We start from the raw sequence: 20,521 nt of genomic DNA, 5'->3' as shown, positions 1-20,521 counted from the left end.
GTGGCAAACTGGGGGAGCAAGCATGTCCCAACAACCTGAGGGCAGTTTTAAGATATTTGTTGGGACACCCTAGGGTGAAACAAAGAAAGATCAGATATGGGGAGGTCAACCCTGCTGGCAATTCAACTCATTACCCACCCACTGGTCTCTTAGGTGCCTCTCTACTGGGGGCTCAAAGATGAACAAGAAACAGTCATCTATCTGTTTTATGGAGAAGTCCTTTCATGATTAATATAGTATTTTCTGACTCGTTACCAAAAAGCCCAAAGGACACTGAGCTGGCCTAATGTGCATGGACAAGATATGACCTGGACACAAAACAGGGAACACAGATGTGCTTCTGCTGCCTCTTGGCCAACAGTTTATACTGACACATACACACTATAGAAATTTGCAACATTTCACTTATTTTACGGCAAAACCTTAAAATTTTAGTTAGTACTTCTCATTATAGATATTTTGTACTCAAAATTATTTTCTAGTGTAAAGTTCTGGGCTAAAGGAATTATCCTAATTGCCAATTTTTCCTCAGATATGGGACCCTAAAACGAAAATGTTAATCAAAATTTTATTTGCATAATTGGGTGTGAAATAAAAAGGAACACCACTTGGACCTATGCATCAGGTTTTCTCTGTAGCTTTTCCTCATCTGCATGTATGTTTTAAGATGTAATATGTGGCATAATTTCTGAATCAACTATTATGTATTTTTATTAATAAAAGAAAAAAAACAAAAACAAACTACTGGAATGCTGATAACGACCAATGTGATGACATGGTTTTAATGGCAAGTCCATTAAAAACCAATGAGGCTCCCACCATGAAAAATTAGTTGGGTGTGGTGGTGCACACCTGTAGTCCCCAGCTATTTGGGAGGCAGGAGGATCACTTCAGCCTAGGAGTCTGAGGTTGCAGTGAGCTACCATGATGCCACTGCACTCCTCTAGCCCCGGGCAACAAAGCAAGACCCTATCTCAAAAAAAGATTCTCAAGTCCTGCTGCTTTACATCGGTAAAGAAAACAAAGTATAGAGATATTCTATAATACTCTATAAAAAGGTTAACGGTCTGCATTGCCTAGAGACAATACTCCTTTGCCGCCTTCCCCAACCCTGCTTAACACGCCATATTGAGCATCTGAAGGAATGGCTGAAGACACTGAAATGCATTCTACAATAACCCTGCTCTGCTCAGATGCTGGCAGGGCACAGCAGATCTCTTTGTCATTTGTTGCAAGTTATTTGCATGTCTTTGGCCAATGGCACAAAAAATGGAAAGCAGGGACTCTCTCCACTGTCTGATTCTTTTAACTCATCCAAAACCCACTGCTTTTAAAACTAAATGTAAAAATATGAGACTTGAAACAAATTCAAGTTCATCTCAGAAGCATATTAAAAGTAATAATCATGTCATGTTGTTCTGTTCACCTTCCTCCAAAATAAAAATCAAATTTGGTATACATGTATGAACAAAATCCTAGTAACACAAGTCAAAGCCAGAAACTGTGTGGAACCATCCTCAATCAACCTCAAAATTGTTTACCATCTCATGCAAACTCACAGGGAAATTGGCTGCTTAATCTTTACATACAAGTGTATTGACTTAAGACCAAAAAGGGCACTTAAATCTGTGTTTAAACAAGACTAATTAAGTGGGAAATTAAGACAATGATTTGGATAACCTAAGCCAAAAAATGCTGGGTGCCATAATGATTTGGGTATTCCTGTAAAAGCATTTTTGCTTGAATTGTGTTGGATAATTATCCTGATTCTCTACTTCACTTTGCATGTGTCAACGCAGAATTAAGTGAACAGCTGTTCTTGGAATCACTGCATACATTTTTACTCAGTCAGTTAGCAGTTAGGGGCAAATTTAGAGAATTTTTTTCCCCTTCAGTTGACTAATATTCCTAGAAATGTTTCTAAGTGCAAGAAGCCAAGAAAGGCATTTTAAAGCAGAATTCAATTATTTATGAAATAACGTAAAATGTGATTAAGCATTTATAAGTTTACTTCATATGCCAAATCAAAAAATGACAAAAATGAGCCCAAATGTAAACTATAGACTCTGGGTGATAATGATGTGTCAATGTAGGTTTACCAATTGTAACAAATGCACCACTCTGGCAGGAGGTGTGTACAGTAGGAGGCTATGCATGTGTGAGGGGAAAGGGAAAATGGGAAATCTCTACCTTCTGTTCAATTTTGCTGTGAACCCAAATTGCCCCAAAAGTAAATTAGAAATAAATACATTTTTTAAAAGATGGTCAAAATATGGAATTTTGAATTATATCCACTGCTGAGCCAAACTCTTGTGGTGCAGTAAGCTGTAATCTGGCAGCAGATCAGCCTAGGAATTCCATCAACACTCTGATTTCACTTGGTCACCAACACAGCCACCATCCATCCAAAAGCAAAGAGCAACAGAAGCATCTGACTCCATACTTTATGACACACTTTCCCTTTTCCTAATGTGTACTCATAAATTCTTACAGAAGTTCCTGAGTCACTCATTTGAAGTATTGGCACTGTCTCACAGGTAAAAGCTGGATTTGGGAGGCTGCCGCAGAAACAGTCCATATAAGCATTTCAAGCAACACTCGGAAGTCATCAATGAAACATGTCAGTGTTACCTTACGATCTAACACTTACTTAAATGAACAAAGGGAACGCGTAGAGGCTGAACACACAAAAGACCAAAAGGACGGCCCCCAGCAGTGGCTTCCTTACCCTGGAGCCAGTCTCTGAAGTAGTGCAGCCACATTTTGGGAAGCTGTTTGTTTTCTTCCAACATGACATACTTCACATTACTGAAACTCTTGTGAAGGTCGTACAGTAAGTGCTGGATATTCGGGTAGTCTGCTTTCTGGGTGACTATATACATGTTGTAGAAAGAAAAGTATTTGAATTGTGCAGCAATAAAGTCATATTCTCTGGTTTCCCGAGGTACAATGTCTGTAAGATCCAGCCCATCTCTCACTCGGGTGGTCCCATAAAGGCTGACCCCCAGCAAGCCCAGGAAAAGGAAGATCACCACGACCTGCAACAGAGTAAGAGGCATTAGGTCAGACCCAAAGGAATGTCACTGACTCTTCCTTGACAAACATAAGCTGTTTAGTTAATATCTTCTCGTCACCACTACGTTGGCACTGACCTAGCATGTAGGAGGTGTTCTCCCAGAGGGAAAGAGATAAAATCACAGTAATCGCATTTTTAAAGAACCTCATAAAGAATAAAAATGTTTAAAATGTAAGGCGTTCTGGGAGGCTGAGGATTGCCTGAGGTCAGCAGTTCGAGACCAGCCTGAGCAAGAGCAAGTCTGTCTCTACTAAAAAATCGAAAAAATTAGCCGAGCGTGGTGGCGCACACCTGTAGTTCCAGCTACTCGGGAGGCTGAGACAGGAGGATTGCTTAAACCCAGGTGTTTGAGGTTGCAGTGAGCTATGATGGCGCCACTGCACTCTAGTCAGGGTGACAGAGCAAGACCTTGTCTCAAAAAAAAAAAAAAAAGTTTAAAATGTAAGGAGGTTATCTAAATTCATAGAAACACTTGCAACATAGAGATTCACTCCTGTGGAAGATGAGCTTATTGAAATGGCCCCGAGCTCTAAGTGGATCGATTCTTTTAGAGGCATGAAATGTATCACACTTTAATGAATTTTTTTTAATGGAAAAAGAAGAAAACTAGAAGCAGGGACTTGTGGTAGATTACCTTGGCTTTTGGTTTCAAGAGGAAAGGAGCATAGTGTTTTTCAGCAAAAGATGAGAGTGTCCACTTGGTACAGGGGGGCTCGAGGCAGTGGAGGCTGGAGTCGGAGAACTGGGAGAGCAGGTCCCTTGTGGAGCTGGTGCTCTCGGGGCTCTGGCAGCTGAGGGTGTCCTGGGTCACGGTGACAGGCTGCACAGAGATCTCCGAGCGCGGCTCAGCAGTGGTGTAGTACACGTGCGTGTGGGGGTCGTACTCTGTGCGGAGCTGCACGGTAGACTGCATGGTAATCTGTGTTTCGTGGGCGAAGCTGTGGCTGCTGTAGGGGGGCGGGGGGCTGTATCGGGTGTTGTCGTGGGTCTCCGTGTAGGCCTGAGGTTCAACCTGAATCACTCTGCTGACACAGGGGCTGGAAGAAGAGGAGATACATTGCAATGTAATGCTGAAACAACGGAAAATGGCACTTTTGTTTTTGCCAGTGACAAGGATGCCCAGCTCTGACTTAGGATGAAACATCCTATCATTGGACTCCAGAAGCATCGCTCGATTGATCTGGACATAGATGTGAGTAAGGAGGCCAAATGGAGGACTGACCCTAAATCTGACTTACAGAAGCAAGTTACATGATGATTAACTCCTTTAGGGCATAATTCCAAACAAAACAAAACAAAAACACTACCAAAGAACTATATTCTTTTCCTAGATGGGCGTTTTTCAACCTTGCTCTTCTCTAATGCAGAGATATGAAACATTCCCAATAACCACCAATATTCACGACAGAAGAAATGATCGTGTGTATCAGAACCTTTAAGGGTTGTTGAGAATGCTCAGTTAGGGGCGGGGAGAAGCCCAGGGACTGAGATGTTCCCCAAGGAAAGCACCCTCCATCTAGCATCTCCCCTCCTCCCTCCATCACACCAGTGCAAAACTTGTTAACTACGTTCCCTCGTAAGTCCATAGACCCAGAGAGTTCTCTAACAGTACCGCTCTGTACCCAACCAATAAAGGCCATGGCAGCTGAAAATGTACCTTGTAAAACAGCAGAAAATATCCAACCTCCTGTCCTCCCGTCGATATAAATCCATGCTGAGAATTGCAGGAAAAATGAGCAGAACCATGGCAAAATTGAACACCACCACCACTGCCGCCTAGGAGCAGGAAAAAAAATTTAGAGGTCACAAATATGCCTCCTCCCAGAGGGCTTGCCTTGAAAATAAAGATGCTTTTAAACAATATTTTTCTTTCACTTTCCTATCAAAGTGTTTGAAGTTGAGAGGGATGTTAGAGGTCCTCACCATTCTGCTACTCTCCCATCATTAGGAGCCCACTTGTCTGGAACAGGCCCATTCATTCTGATCTTTTCCATCTCTAGTAAATTCCTTGAACCCATGGGGTACAAGATAGGAACTAAACTACCAATGTCTTGCTAGTGAACTAACCAAACCAAACCAAACCAAGGCAGAACAGAATATACTTGAGATGTTTTAATTTAAAACAAAAAGCAGCATTTCCCTTCCAGAACATTTCTAAGAGCTCATGCAACCTTGACTTCACACTTAAAGATCTGTATATAAAGTGGATCGAGTATATCAAAATGTCACCTTTAAAACATGAAATAAAATTTCACACGTGTCCCCTGAGGTTTTTAATAGGCACATTCCAAATAGCCTCTGGAGTAGCCTGTGGGGTGTGCGGGTGAGTAACATAAAAGGTCAAGGAGAGTTAAGCAGAAAGAAATTCCTGTGTGTGATTATAGGACGCAGAATAAATAAGTACAGATTCAAAAGTCACTCCATAACCTAGAATAAACACGGGGCTAGATTCTGTGGTGCTTTGGCAAGTCTCCTGCTGACCTAGTAAAAATTACAAAATTGGGCTGTTAATAGGGGAAAGTCAACAGAGGACAGTTGAAAGGGCTATCCTGTTCAGAAAAGCATGGCAAAAAGCAGCATAATAGAAAAATGGAACTGGAATGCTAAGTAACCAAGAAATAATCAGACTTTTTTTAAAAAAATGAAAAATTCTTATGAGGTTTTCCAAAGAACTGCTTAGCTCAAAGACCTTCTCAAACTGGGTTAATGTCTCAGGGTGAGAAAAGAAAACCCGGCTATAACTGGTACCTAAGAAAATCAAGGGAGAACTTCACAAAGGGCTTTTGATGGCAACTGTGAATTTATGCTCAAGGTGAAATAGCATGCCCGGGTTCTGGACAGATGCCTTTCGATAATTAATTTCCTGTCAAGTCTATAAAACCATAAAAGAACCCAAAGTCTCCATCTAAAAATTACCTAACCCCTTTCTTCTTAGTCTATCTTAAAAATTACTCATCAATTCAAAAATGTAAAGCATGTTAACTTACCACTTTAAAGTGCACAAGGTACTTTAGAGACCTGTGTGAGTGAGCACATCACTACTGTGACTAGACAATCTAAGACACAGACACTTTAAAATGTTGAGTACTGTGCAGGCTGCTAGAGACGCAGAGGCAAAATCCTGCTCTCAAGGACTGACATAGCCAGACATACAAACAGATTACAAGTCCTGACCCGTAAATGTAATAGTAAAAGCAGGAACCAGGTTCCAGAGCAGCTCAGAAGAAGGAGCAAGGGTCAGTGTGGAGTGGTGAGGAGGGTCAGTCAAGGAAAGTTTCCTGGGAGATGTTTCAGCAGGGTTTGGGAGATAATAAAGAGGTTGGGCAGGATCAGGGAAAGGACAGATGCTCTGTGTGGAGGTAACAGGGTAGGCAGTGTCCAAGACAGGGACACCCCCTCTTGGACACTGTCTCAAGTCACTCAGTACTGCTGGGATTTAAAACTTAGTTGGGGGAAGAGAAAGGAGAAGCGATGAGTATCAGGTAGTTAATACCGGATGCATTCAATTCCCACAGCAACCCGGAGGGAGATGTTCTTATTGCTTTCAAACCTATTGCTATCGAACTATTACCTTAACAAAGACCGCTGAGGTGCAGAGTAGCATCACCTGTCTGGGGTTAACCAGCAAATCAGATGCATATGGGGGCTTGATGCAAAGCCCTGAGCCCACCTGAGAAGTGAGAGTTCTTATTAGATCTGGCCACTTTCTGAGAGGATGTACGTGGACTGGGTTAGGTTTCCTGACCCATCAGACAGTAGGGGATGACGGAAGAACAGGTGTGATTCTAGAAGAGGTTGTCCGTTTTTAGGAAAATGTGATCCTGGGGGCAGAATCTTTTAAGCTTTTTAAATCACAGTCATATTTAGAATTTAGAAGTAGAATGTAGAAAAGAAACTGTGGACAGAAGTTCATAAGGACACGGAGCGCAGAGGCTGTGAAACAGAAAGCCACCCTAGTGCACACACAGGCAGCGGCCAGGGCGACACTACTGCTTGCTGCAGTGGAATTTCTCTGACACGGGCCTCACGGATCAGAGGACTCTGACAGGCACCTTGTTCTGTCTTTCATGATGGAAAGGAAGGGATGAGAGAAGAACCCCAAAGCAGAGTCCTATCTAACTCACGTCCTAAAAATACACTATGTATATAGGGAGAAACATTTTCTGAAAAGAAAACAGCAGAACTTCAGCATCCCCCAAAGTACAACAAAATAGTAAAAACAGCAAGGATTTCTCAGTAAGGGACAGGAGGCACAACAGAGGCCAAGGGGAGTTTAAGAAATTCTAAGTAAATCAGAAGCAATGTCAGGGATGGTCTTGCATTGTGAATCAATTCTAGTTACCATTTACCAAGGGGAAATTGGACTGCTGCTAAAAAAAAAAAAAAAAAAAAAAAAAAATTCTAGTTACTGTGCTTGCAGGAAATATCCCATCCCCCTAAAATATCTATGGCTGAGACACTTGCAGAGTGGGCCCCAGTCTAAAGCCCCTTGCCATTTGGAGCAAAGGGTTCTGTTCTGGGAGTTTTCATTGAGGAACAAACACTACCAGGTTATCAGCAAGCCCCAGTGCAGGGCATTGGTCCCAAAGGATTACAGACGGTGCCAGTGCTTTCTGGTAAGAGGTAGCATTTGGACAAATGGACAAAGGTTCATAAGGAGGTTTAAGATAGTTTGTTTGTGAAAAAAATAAATATCTATTTATTTTGGTCAGGCTACAAAACTGGGGAAGTACTACAGGGAAAATTCCATATGGTAACATAGGTTTATTATTGGACAGAACCACTTTGGGTCTCTCCCTTTTGATGCTAAATCTGTAGTGTCTTACAAATATAAACACAAATGAATACCCAGTCACCATTTAACACAGTTCACTAAAGGCAGAGAAGCTACTGGCTCATTTTGAATGTCAATACGTTTCAAAGGAAAACAGGGTAAAATTCCTGAAGGCCACTGCAAAATCACTGCATGTTCTTTCTCTCTTTTCCTTTTTCCTTATGTTTTATTTCCCCCCCCCCTTTTTTTTTTTTTTTTTTTTTTTTGAGACAGAGTCTCACTTTGTTGCCCGGGCTAGAGTGAGTGCCGTGGCGTCAGCCTAGCTCACAGCAACCTCAAGCTCCTGGGCTTAAGCGATCCTACTGCCTCAGCCTCCCGAGTAGCTGGGACTACAGGCATGAGCCACCATGCCCGGCTAATTTTTTTGTATATATATTTTTAATTGGCCAGATAATTTCTTTCTATTTTTAGTAGAGACGGGGTCTCACTCTTGCTCAGGCTGGTCTCGAACTCCTGACCTCGAGCGATCCACCCGCCTCGGCCTCCCAGAGCTAGGATTACAGGCGTGAGCCACCGCGCCCGGCCCCCCCCTTTTTTTTTTGTAAAACAGAGAATGAGCCAGAGTGTCCTGGGAAGCCATTCCTTAATAAATGAGGATTCTTGGAAGCTGCAGATGCAAGTTTCTAAAGCGATACTCCAGTGGCTTGAAATAGAAATGCAAAACCCACAGTACTCGTTTCATCTCTGTAAGGTGCTTACCTTGGGAGAACTTAGCGCACTGGATTTTCTAAAAGGCTACTCCTCGTAAGGAAACCTCAGGTAGCTTTTCAGACCACCACACCATAGGATACCATTAAAGGAGAGTCTGCCTTGCTGAATCATCAGAATGTACTGAGGAGAGGGGAGGAGAGAATGAGAGAGAGGGAAAAGAAAAGGAGTGTGAGAAGGTAAGAAAGGCAGCGAGGGAGAGGCAAGCAGAGAAGGGGGAAAGCAGAGAGAGCAAGGAGGCAGGGGCCCACTAATAAAAGACCCTTAAAACAATTTCTTAAGACCAGAACCTGTTGCTGTATATGAAACAAGAAAGGGATTCAAGAGGGTGCGGAGCGGTTGCCCGTCTGTGCAAAAAGGCATCCTAAAAATTTAGTTGTACCACTTATTTAGTGAGCATCTTCACCTTTCATATTACGAAGCAGTTAGATGCATTTTCACTTTCCTTGCGTTTAGGTCCCAGTTTCAGATTTGAACTTTATTCATTGATTCACTCACTCTTTCTGTGTTTATAATATAAATAAACTCCCGTTTCATTTCTTTTTATTTTTCTTTTGGGGCTGGCGGTTATGGTGATTGGCACAAAATGTTTTTTCATGTTATATCTTACACTAAATATTAAGGATGCCTCAAATCCCAAACCCAGCAGGATCATCAGCTGCCCAGGCCGCTATTGGTAATCAGTGAAAGGAAATTCAAATACATTATTGATTGGTTCTTTTTCATATGGCAAATATGAAGACTAAGGAAAGAGCCAAACTTGTTGACAAGAGTATAAACAGAAGACTAATTCATGATTTGTCCATTTCTCCTCCTGGTCACAATCCTCGGGACCTTTTGTTGAGTAAAGAGAACAAAGCAGTATGATGAGCTGGGCGTGTAACAATTTAAAAACCAATTTAAACAATTTAAAAAAGTTGTTTCCTCTAAAAACCTGGCCATCTCATTCATTATACATCATATTGTAAGAAAGAAAGGGGAAAGCCAACATTCCTTTCATCTTTCTTTGAAAACAAGTGAGGTTTTAAAATTTGAAATTAACTCACAAAACTCCAGTAATATCTTAGGACATCAAAATCCTAGACCACTTTGGGCTCAGGAAGACCACGTCATGAACTGGTCAAGTCTCTGCTTCATATGCCATGTGGACTGATTTCAGGATTCTTACGAGTTTCCAGTGGCTCAAGGGCAACGTCAGTAATTTACTCCAAGCACAGAACGGACTGTATCTGCATCCTCACTCTAGGGAACTCTCCATGCTTATAATTCATGTAGGCTGAATCTTTGTTTAGAAAAATAGTTCTGTGACCTTGGAGTGTGAAAGGGCCTGGTGTAGAAGGACAGGACAAATCCCGAGGGAGTCAACATGCTCTGTGTAAGAAAGTGAGAGAGAGTTTGAGTTTGCTTGGGCAGCCTGAGAGGGAAGCAGGGGACCAAAAGCAAAGAGAAGAGGGACAGGAGAGACAGAGGCCAGCTAAGGAAAGGGAGGTGGGAAGCAAGGGCACTCGCTCCAAGGCACCTCCCTGCAGGAAACCCTCCAAGGCAGACACTGGCCAATACTCTCCTATCTATGGTGCTATCTGACATGCGGTTTCAAGCGACCATCTAGTCTGGGCTACACACAAAACCTCATCTGTATATGTCAATGAAGTCTACTCTACACAACTGCCTTGGGTTGGAGTTGCTTTGGGGAAAGAAAAGAAAGAAAGGGCGTCATGTTTGGGTTGAGGTGGCCAGCAGAGGAGTGGAGTAACCACAGACACTGAGAAGTGCTTAGAAGCAGGAGATGGCCCAGAAGCTGGCTGGGCAGGGATGAACCCAGAGGACCACAGGGAGTGGCTCGATACCACTTCACTGTGACTACATAGGAAAGGGCAACTCTAAAGCAACAGGCATCTGGGCTATAGGGCTTGAAAGGAAGGAAAGAACCCTAGAACTTACTATATTTTTCGGAGGGAGCGTCAGGGTTATGGATGAAAGCAGCATCCACCCAGCTGAGCAGAGCCCCAGACACTGGCATGCTACTGAACGTCAGCCCCTGCCCGGAACCCCCACAGATTTCACCACGGGAAGCTCACCTGGAGGGAGAACGCCCGCAGAGCGGGAATGGGGATCAAGGCGGCCATGAAGAAGGCTGTGACGTTGCTGATGGATGTGAGGGCCACGCTGGCGCCTGTGCGCTTGAGGCACTCCCCGGTCCTGTCCTGAGGACGAGAAACCACAGCGCTAAGGGCACAGACTGTGTGAGCAGTTCAGACACGTGGCAAAATAACACAGCCAGAGTTCACAATGCTGGCACAGGGTACAAGAAGCAGCCGCGGCGGCCGCACCCCCGGCGCCAGCACTATTCAGTACTGTCTACGCAGTCACGCGCTCTTCATGTCATCCCTGTCCAAAGCAGAAAGCTGCAATATAAGGACTTAAGAAAAATTTAATATGATTTTAAAGTGTAGGGGGGGTGGCAAAGTGACAGAAAATCTCAAAGAAGCAAACATGGGCTTTGGAAAGGTACAGCAATTAAGTATAAAGTGTCTAAAATAAACACCCATATTTCTAAAGGCTCCCCAAATGGAGCTCTTGGAATTTCTCACAGCTGATACATGTCTTCAGATTCTTCCAACTTACTGTATTTGTTTAGGGCCAGTAACATGTCATTCTCACATGGGACTGAAATATTTACTTGGCCAAATCGAGAAAAATCAAAGGGCAAATACTCAGGAACAGAGGGAGCTGTGGGTGTCCCCAAAGTTTTCTTCTTTTGTTTTTCTATTACCTCAAAAGGGATTCTTTTATTCTGTCCTGTTTCACTAAAGGCATGGGCCAGAAGAAAAACATCATCCACACCAACGCCAAGAGCAAGAAATGGCAAAACCTGTAGCGAAAACAGAGGACGGCGGCATTAGACATGTGAGATTGAATTCGGATAAATCTACAGCTACAATATTTGAAACATTGCCACCAGTGCCCGTACCAGTTACTCAAAGGAGGGATTACATTTCCTGACAGTGAAGAATTTATTTTATCTGATAGTTTACACCCCTAAGTCTAACAGTTTCAGCTCTTGCATGTTTCTATAGATCTATAGATCTTGCATGTTTCTATCTCTAAGGTCCATGTACAATCATTTTTTTAAGTTAATAAATGAGAAGGAATTTAACTCATCTAAAGCGATGGTTCTCAGAGTATGACGCCTGGACCAGCATCTTTGGGAACTGGCCAGAAGTGCACACTCTTAGCCCCCGCCCCAGTCCTACTGAAGTAGAAACCTCTGTGGGTGGGGCCCAGCAATCTGAGTTTTCACAAACCTTCCAGGTGATTCTAATGCCCACTAGGATTTGAGAACCACGACCCTAGTAAATGATATAAATTCCTCCAAGTGAAATGTCTCTATTAACCAGCAGGCCCATCAGTTTGTGCCCACTGTCCCAAGGGGTCTGTTTAGAGTTGACACTCCCCTAAGACAAGACGCATCCCAGTGGAAAAGCCTGGAAGACCCTTTAGGTGAGATGGACACACAGGAGGCTGGCTGGGCCGAGCCTGGGAGGGGCATTTGTCAAGGGACAGCGGATGAATGGCTCCTTTAGTACCTGAGTTGTCGCAGCGTTAAAGGAAATTCCGATCAATGAGCACAGGCCCAATCCTGCAGCCACTGACAGTGCAACCAACAGGACACCAGCCAGCCCCACGGCACCCTGGGACTTGGAGCAGTCCCAGCGCAGCATGGTTAAGCAGGCATAGGCAAGCTGCAAGCAGAACAATTGGGGGGAGGGGGGAGGAATGAAGGGGAAGTGGAGGAGAAGGGGAAGGGGGGACACAAAACAAAAGCCAAACATTAGAATGTGTAATGATTCTAATGTTTCCCCCCCCATCACCCCACATCAGAAGGTAGAACTTATGAAATCCAACAACAACAACAAAACTTTGCATTAAGGACATCACACAAAATGATACGAGTCAGATGGGCAAACTGCAAATGGGGAAAACTGCTTTATATGACCACTTTTTAAACCGTTATGAAGCCGGGCTCTCTCTGTCTTGGATGCACGTGTATGTTAAAAGCAGTTAAAAAAGCAGGCGCGGTCATGGAAAGATAAAAACTTAAAAAAAATAAAACAAAACCCCGAAACCCAACCCTCCCCAGAGCACAGACTTGATCATTACCATCAGTAAGTAGCCGCTGGCCACTCGGATGACACTGACGTCAGAGAAGGATTTCAGGATGTCGTCCAGGGTCGTAGTGGTGAAGGAAAGCACCTTCTGAGTGGAGTTCTGGGCAACGCTCTGATGAACCACCTGTGGGCACAACATAAGGCTAAATTCCCAAATGGAATTAACGCTTCCACGAGCTTCGACAGCACAGACCTCAGGTAGCACATCCCACTTCTACATTGTTTCTGATAAATTAAAAAAAAAGTTCTACAAGGATTCAGGTGAAGGGAAGGGAGCTAAACTTGGACAAACACTAAACGACCCTGAGTTAGGACAATGAGACTGGGTGCTGTGGTGAGCCAGTATAACTGGAGTCCACTCCCAGCACTGCGTTTACTCCAAGTCCAAGCCTGCTATTCTCTTCTCCGTAACCCCACAACTGATTTGCGGTCCCATCAGTTCCCTTCTAATCCAAAACAACTCATTCCTACAGGCACTCTCCTCCCCCACCCCATTCATTTGCTGGCCACTTTTAAAAGGTCACATGCAACTCAGCAGAGGTCACTGCTTGGGAAACAAAGGCCAGCTCCTGTCACATGACCTGACCAAGGGGCCTGCAGCTGTGAACAGATTCTATGCCTTGCTAATGTTTTCCAGACACCTTTGCTCCCCAACCAAGTGTTTTCTTAAACACTGTTATGCCTTAGCTCTGGAGTTCACAACTGGTTCCTAAACATGTTTCAGGGCATCCCAACTGGAACTAGGGTCTCTTAGATATTACCCTAGGATTTTCACTACCAAGGAAAGGGAAAAAATTTTCATCCCATCAAGTTCCCAGAATTGGAATCTGTTTCGAAAATAAATCTAATGGAAAAAATGTTTTAAATAGTGATGAAAATGAAGAATTGAGTAACCGGTGAGCTTGCACCCAGGTTCCAAGGTGGGCTTACCTCCACATACGTCCTCTGCCAAGCCTCCAGGATGGCTGCTGCCTTGTCCTCGTTCCAGTTGATGTGCGAGACATACTCGTATCCCTTGAAGTGCTCATACATTTGCTTGGGGGTCATCAACTGGAACATGGTCTGCAGGGCGTGGGCGCTGTGGGGGGGGGTGAGGGGTTGGGTGGGAAGGCACAACATCAACATTCCCAGGAAGCAGTTTTCACTGTGTAAAAAATCCCAAAGGAGCACCCTTAACTCACTCACAGCAATTCTCTCCTCCTCTTTGAGCACATGTTTCCATTAAAACGGGACCAGGATGGTTATTTTATTTAATAGATTGATGTACCATATTAAAGGTGTAACCTTACAACCTTTTACAGATATACCCCAAAATTAAATTAATAGGCAATTTCCTTTCTCAGTTTCTATTCCACAGGACAGGAAGGGTAGAAGGGTAGATAGCTTGAGCAGATACACTGTGCTTAGCAGCGCACACTCGCTGTGCAGAAATCCCACACGACAGCGCTCCCGAGGGAGAAATTTCAGACGGAATGCCTGACACTCAACTGACCAGAGCCCACCAGTGCACAAAGGATAATTCTTTTTAGCCTTTAGTTCTTGGTCTCTTCCTTCGACAATATGTGACATTGTTCAGCTCACATCATCTGCCTCTATACGCTATGACCAGTGTCCCTGCCAACTTCACAATTCCTCCATATAAGGGGGGCAGGATCTCCTAAAACCCTCAAGTCAATAATAACTAGTCTTGATGAAAATGACAAATCCATTGTGGAAAAGTTCCCCTTAAGGTGATTTTTCAAGCTGGTCTGGTCTGCTAGCATTTCCTAATATTCGATTACACCAGCCGGCTAAATAGGATAACAGTTTAAGTATTAATACAAATACACTTGCAGATGTCAGAAGGGAAATGGTTTTTGAGGAAAGGAGGGAGAACAGACGGCGTGGACTGCTCTGTGTGCCACTTTACCTGACCAGTTTTCCCGTGCCGTTCTTGACTGTGCCACCCACAATCAGTTCCTCCTGCCAGTGCATGTACTTCCTAGATAATCCATGACATCCACCATTCAAAACAAGGGCCATATCAAGAGGCTAAAATAAAAAGACAGGCACATAATTACGGGAATTAGTAGGCAGGTCACATGCCTTGTTAAAATCCAGTGCATTAAGGGCTTGTTTGCTTCAGAGAGAACATTAATAACAAGGCTAATGAGAGGCGGACGGCAAATCTTACAGTAAAATTTAGCTCTATAAACAAACTTAATTCTATAGACAAAAATGGACATGGAGAATGAAATCTTAAAAATGAAAATAATAAAGAGAACTATGAATGGAAGCAAAAAACCCAAAAAACTACCAAAAAAATCATCTGTGCCCCTTCTGAGAACCACCCATCACTGTACTCACTTTGGTTGAATTTTTGTTGGGGGCTGTGAGGGGGCAGTCTGGATCGGCTGGGTTGAGGCAGGGACGGTCCATGTAACCATGACCAACTTCAGCCTTATTCAGCATTTCCTCCCAGCTGTCCACTTGATAGTTTATTTTCTTTAACTCTTCTAGGAATTCCAAAGGGTCAAAGTTTGTCCACCGCAAAGGAGGTTTACCTCTGCGAAAGAATCAGGAGATGAGACCATGAAAAAAGGCTTCCAAACTCATAGTAAAGTAACAAGACTGCATATATTGCTTCTGTATCACAAAAGGATTTTGGTAATGCCACAATTCTGGGACTCTGGCATAAAAAAAAATAAGTGCTCCTTTCTAATATATCTATCTGTATGAAAACTTAAGTCAGGGAAATAATTCATGACTAAAGATGGCAAGCAGAGGGCTTAAAAATTAATGAAAATATCAGAGACTCTTTAATTGCCAATATTATCTATTTGACATATAGAAACAAAATTAGCCAGTGGGTGTTTCTACGCAGAAGACTGAGAATAAAAAAAAAAAGCGGAATCACAATGTCAAATTAGCACTTGCCAGCCTAATAAATGCTTTGTAAATGTCATCAATCAAAATATTTGATCTCTGCTACCGTTAACAATCCCATACTTATGAGTTCTCTCTGACAACCTGGCAATGGAGTGGGCAAGCCCCCTGTGGCCTCTGCCATCACCACCATCACAGCCACTTCCCCCCACACTCACTTTTGAATTTGCACTGTTGACAGACCAGAAAGGCTTTTGGCTGCCTGTTATGTGGTTCAAACCACACTGTAGCTGCTTAACCAGGCTGAAGTCATTATTCAGAATCTCCCAACCAGAAAACACAAAACCCCTTATTTCCCATCTAAAACTGTACACTGAAGGTCAAGGGATGGCTACTGCAAATTGCTTTTGCAGATATGTACAAGACAGGACAGAAACAATAACCCAAGTACTAACTCTTGCATGATTAACTGAAAACATCTATGCTGATTAACAATTATTCTTTAAATGATGCGTATATGTGATATCTAACTGCTAAACTGTGAAGCATCCCCTATCAGGGCCTTCAAAGATAGAGGATTTCCCCCTTAAGTGTCATTAGTGTGATCCAAAGAAAGGTTAACATTTTGCTTCACAGGAAGACCCTGAACTTTAACTCAAAATATTTAGTTCTGACATGTACCCACTAGTTAATTCCCTCCTTAAAAAAATAAGTAGAAGTGTAAATGCCTATTCTGCAAAACTACAAACATTTAAAGAGTTAAAAATCACACATACTCTGCAATAATTTGCATTTTATTTGCATATAAATAGGTTGGTAAAAGTGAATGAAATTTAATGATGCCTACAGAACTTTTTTTTGAAAAGAGGAAAAACATTCTGCTGAAATCCCCTCTTCCCCCCCATTATTCACTCAAAAAATGCGCGTGGAATTTCAATGTTTTTATTTCTTGTTCAAAACTGAAATAGAATAAACAATGATAAGCAACATCAGAAACATTGAGTCCTAGAGTTTAGAAATCACAGATGTCAGAAAACGTGATCACACACTTACAGGAGGTATGCTGTCCCAGATTGTAACTTTGCCCCTTCCCAGAAGCAGTCCAAAGGTGTAATAATTAAACAAGGGTAAAGATACTCTATTATCTGTCAAATTAAAAAAAAAAAAAAGGCCAAGCATTAGACTAACATATACCAGTGGTGTGTTTGAGAAATTTTTGCAAACAAGAAAATATACCTGATCCATGTAACCCGTTTCTGTGATAAGTTCTCCTGATTTGTAACACAAATGTTCCAATTTCCACTGCCTATTAAAATGAAAAGTAGAGACAACAATTTCTCATTGTAATAAAGTAAGGAAATTAGTGCAAAATCAGAACCATAGAACATATAAAAAGAACTGCAATTTCGATCACTTTTAAGCATCTGTCAAAACGAGCAGAGCTTTTGCCAAGTAGAGACCCAGCAAGCTTGCTTTAATGAATAGATAATACTCAATCGTAATTAACATGTGGGCTGTTTATGTAAATGAATGCTACCAAAGTACTTGAAAAGTCTTGTTTTCTTAAGTGTTCTCCCAATAATCTTGTTTACACCATTAATCTGCTTTTCTACATACATTAAACAACTTCAGGGCAGCCCAGTTGAATTATCACAAATTCAAAATAGGTGGGGACTAAATTAGTGAGGTTTGTAATGTATTGACATATATTCAGGTGGGGAGATATTACTGTTTTATTGGCAGATCATATTCTTATTAATAGGTACTGTCCAAAATGAACTTTCCTGCTCTTAACTGCGAAAGTTATAAACAAAAACATTTGCCGGGTAGGTCAAATTCCCATTTCACATTCTATTCGTGTCTTACAGAAATGATATTAAATATATGGATCAAGAATTAATTTGGAGTTCTATTATCCCTAGAAGAGTACCAAGTAAGCCCACGCCTTTCCAAGTGTGTTAGGGAGGTAAGTCTAACTTAAAAAAAGAGAAAATTTGGAAGAAATGGAAATGAAAAATCCAAGAGAAGAAAAAAAATCAAAAAATAAACCCGCCTCCTCAAAACTGCTCTATTTTATTGGTATCCTAAGGGAGGCCTGTCTTCACCCAAAGGAGCTTTCTGGACTTTGCCCTCTTCCCTGTGCCGCCTCCTAGAACCTTCCTATCTGTCTCTAAGCACCCTGTTGAAATGTCACCTTCCTGCTCTGTTGAAAATGACCCCTTTGTCCTGAACTCTAGGGCACTGGCTGGTCAGATCTATTGATACCTGGAGCACCTGTAGTGGGGACTGCCTGCATTTGGCTTTGTCCATGTCTGTCTGTACTGATTCCTCCTCTAGAGAGCAGGGCCTAAGTTACCTTTCCGTCCACTGCTCCATCCCTCCTCCCATCCATGCATACATTTACATTTTAATTTCACATCGCATCAACATAGAATATCCAGCATGAGTAGCTTCTCAATTAATATCACTTGATCAACTAATTCTTATTTACGCTTGCTTAAGGAAAAGACATGGTTGTGCATTAGAAAAACTACTGGACTTGGAGCCAGAAAAAGGGTTTAAAACCTGTCTTTATCACTTATTAACTGTACGAACCTGGACAAATGCTCTAATTAGTCTTATTCCCAGTTTTCTCACCTAAAAAATGGAATGGGTTGAACTACATGTTCTTAAAGTTCATTCCAATGCATAAAATGTCTCTGGGTCCATCTCAGCTTGAGAATAGTGTAATTTCGTTGTGCAGACCCTCACATCTTTTCCTGCAGTGTAGAGGTAGCAAGCCCCCTCAAAGGAAGGGCTCACTACATTAGGAACACAGGCATGCTTACAATGGCCCCTGGACACTCATTTCCAGGCTCCTCACAGGGACACACCACTTGCAAATTCTGCCAAACTGCCCTGGGCCTTGCTTCCCTCCAGTGCTCTCTGTACACCAGCAGGGCAAGTTTGCCTGACAGGAACACTAAAATCCTTCCCTACATTTTCCAAAGCCCTTTCAAATATATATCTGATCTTGTTCTGGGAACCACCTGAGGATAAGATAGTACACGTGATCATAAACCCAGTTTGCAGATGAGGAAACAAGAATATGCCAAGGACATGAGACTTGTCCTAGGATGTGCTGGTCTCTAAGATCCTGTGTCAGCTGGAATGGGTCTGAGAGCCAATCCAAGTGCGGACGTTAGAACAGGGACAAGTACAAATCTTAATTTTTGTCTCTTCCCTGGTTCTCCCTGGCCACTGAATACGCCTATGCTGCCACTTCCTCACCTCTGTTGGGCAAAATAAATCAAACTGGTCAATCCTTCAGTTAAGAGGTGCTAGAAAGCCTAGGGGAGGGGATGGGGTTGGGTGATGCCAACTCAGTGGTCCTCCGGAAATGGAGTTTAATGATGACAATCTAATCAGGCAATCTACCAACAAACTGACCTAGTTCTAAATGCAGGGTACAACAATGGACGAGAGGTGGTCTCTCAAATAACTGTTTAGATGCATAAGAAAAAAGACTTAGTTTTGTTCCAGAACTTTTCCTAATCTTTTACTCTACTCACAGCACTGTTAACTTAGCTATATGATGCTAAAAGGGGACTTTTCAAAAAGCCATGTGTGGATCCACCTTATTCCGTCTGTCAGCAGCAAGAATTCCCCTGGTGGCTCAATCCCTTATTTGCTTTGTGACACATAACAACTGTGAATATAAAGTATCGAGAGGCAACTTCTTTTTTCTTACACTGTCTGTAAGTTGACTAAAGGCAATTCAAAATGTAACTGCTCCAAAAATATCTCAAGCAACAAAGATAACTCCAATATTAACAAAATATTCAATTTGGAAAAAAAATATCTCAAGCAATGAAACATTTTAGTGCATCAAGATCATACTCATTTGGGGATAGTGCCAAGATACTTACTGAAAATATAATGTAAATAATGCACTTGCTTTATTACTAAACTCTAGAAACAAATCAAGGTGAAGTTCTTTTTCATTAGACAACTACTTGAACTAATACTCCAGGTGCATTTCCAGGGCAACTTTATTTACTAAAATAAAGGGGCTTAAACCAACAGGCTCTTCCCACCACCTTACCCGCTGCACACGCACAGGTGGACTCAGCTGCCTTACCTGTTGTACATGTACACGTGCACTCGGCTGGCCTGGAGCGCCGAGTCCAGGTGTTGCAGGAGCGCTTCTGTGGTCAAGACATTAGCACCTTCTTCTTTCGGGGTCTGTATCATGAGTTGAGGATTAAACATAGCCTCTTCTCCAATCTTCTGGCGAGTATAATTTAATTCACGACTTACTCGTCCACCAACTGGCAAACATGTACAAGTTTCAATTAGAATAGCACCATCCCTGCAAGTCCATGTTCTATCTGAGATCACTAATAGAGGATATACAATAAATGAACTCTGGTCCTGAAACTGGCTGATGTTTGAGGAGTAACATTCACTTTATTATTAATGGCACCGTTAACTTTACCAATAATAAACATAAAAAATACTCACTAAGCCCATTAACGGCTGTCCTGCCTGTCACATCCGCAAACCTAATGGATGCGTGCTCTGCGCACATTCTAACTAATAAGCCATGTGCATAAAGGGGAGAGGGGGAAGGAAAACTTGAGACACCTTTTCCTTGCAAACCAGACCAAATAACCCTGTTACAATTTCTTTCACTTGTATAAACAATGTGCCCCTGCAGCACATTTCAAGATAAATGGCTTCAATTTACACTCTTCTCCTAAGTAATCTGGCAAAGGTAACAAGGAAATGTTTCTCCTCTGTGGAAAAAGAAACAAGGAAAGGTGGCAAGTGTGTGTTCAGCACAAAACTTGCCAGGAGAAGATAAATAACGTGATTCAAGTCAGATGC

The 20,521-nt window shown here is 42.4% G+C and overlaps 1 protein-coding gene across 4 annotated transcripts in view; it reads right to left on the bottom strand.

Annotated features, from left to right (window-relative positions):
• Window positions 1–20,521, bottom strand: part of PTCH1 (patched 1) — a 66,920-nt gene that overhangs the window by 16,826 nt on the left and 29,573 nt on the right. For 3 of the 4 annotated variants that reach the window (XM_045562427.1, XM_045562428.1, XM_045562425.1), the window contains 13 exons: window positions 19,773–19,962; window positions 16,889–16,958; window positions 16,706–16,797; window positions 15,134–15,332; window positions 14,697–14,818; window positions 13,718–13,865; window positions 12,780–12,911; window positions 12,206–12,361; window positions 11,392–11,490; window positions 10,697–10,822; window positions 4,734–4,852; window positions 3,711–4,113; window positions 2,729–3,038 (listed from right to left, as the gene is read on the bottom strand). In XM_045562427.1, the coding sequence (XP_045418383.1) occupies window positions 2,729–3,038; window positions 3,711–4,113; window positions 4,734–4,852; window positions 10,697–10,822; window positions 11,392–11,490; window positions 12,206–12,361; window positions 12,780–12,911; window positions 13,718–13,865; window positions 14,697–14,818; window positions 15,134–15,332; window positions 16,706–16,797; window positions 16,889–16,958; window positions 19,773–19,962 (2,166 nt within the window). Of the gene's footprint in view, window positions 1–2,728; window positions 3,039–3,710; window positions 4,114–4,733; window positions 4,853–10,696; window positions 10,823–11,391; window positions 11,491–12,205; window positions 12,362–12,779; window positions 12,912–13,717; window positions 13,866–14,696; window positions 14,819–15,133; window positions 15,333–16,580; window positions 16,798–16,888; window positions 16,959–19,772; window positions 19,963–20,521 lie in introns of those variants that run through there. The other variant, XM_045562426.1, reaches the window with a different exon arrangement.

This window comes from Lemur catta, chromosome 10 (genome assembly GCF_020740605.2).
Source record: "Lemur catta isolate mLemCat1 chromosome 10, mLemCat1.pri, whole genome shotgun sequence".
In the NCBI taxonomy this organism is placed as follows: Eukaryota; Metazoa; Chordata; class Mammalia; order Primates; family Lemuridae; genus Lemur; species Lemur catta.
The sequence above is the reverse complement of the archived record's forward strand: the minus strand, read 5'-3'. Positions and strand labels throughout refer to the sequence as shown.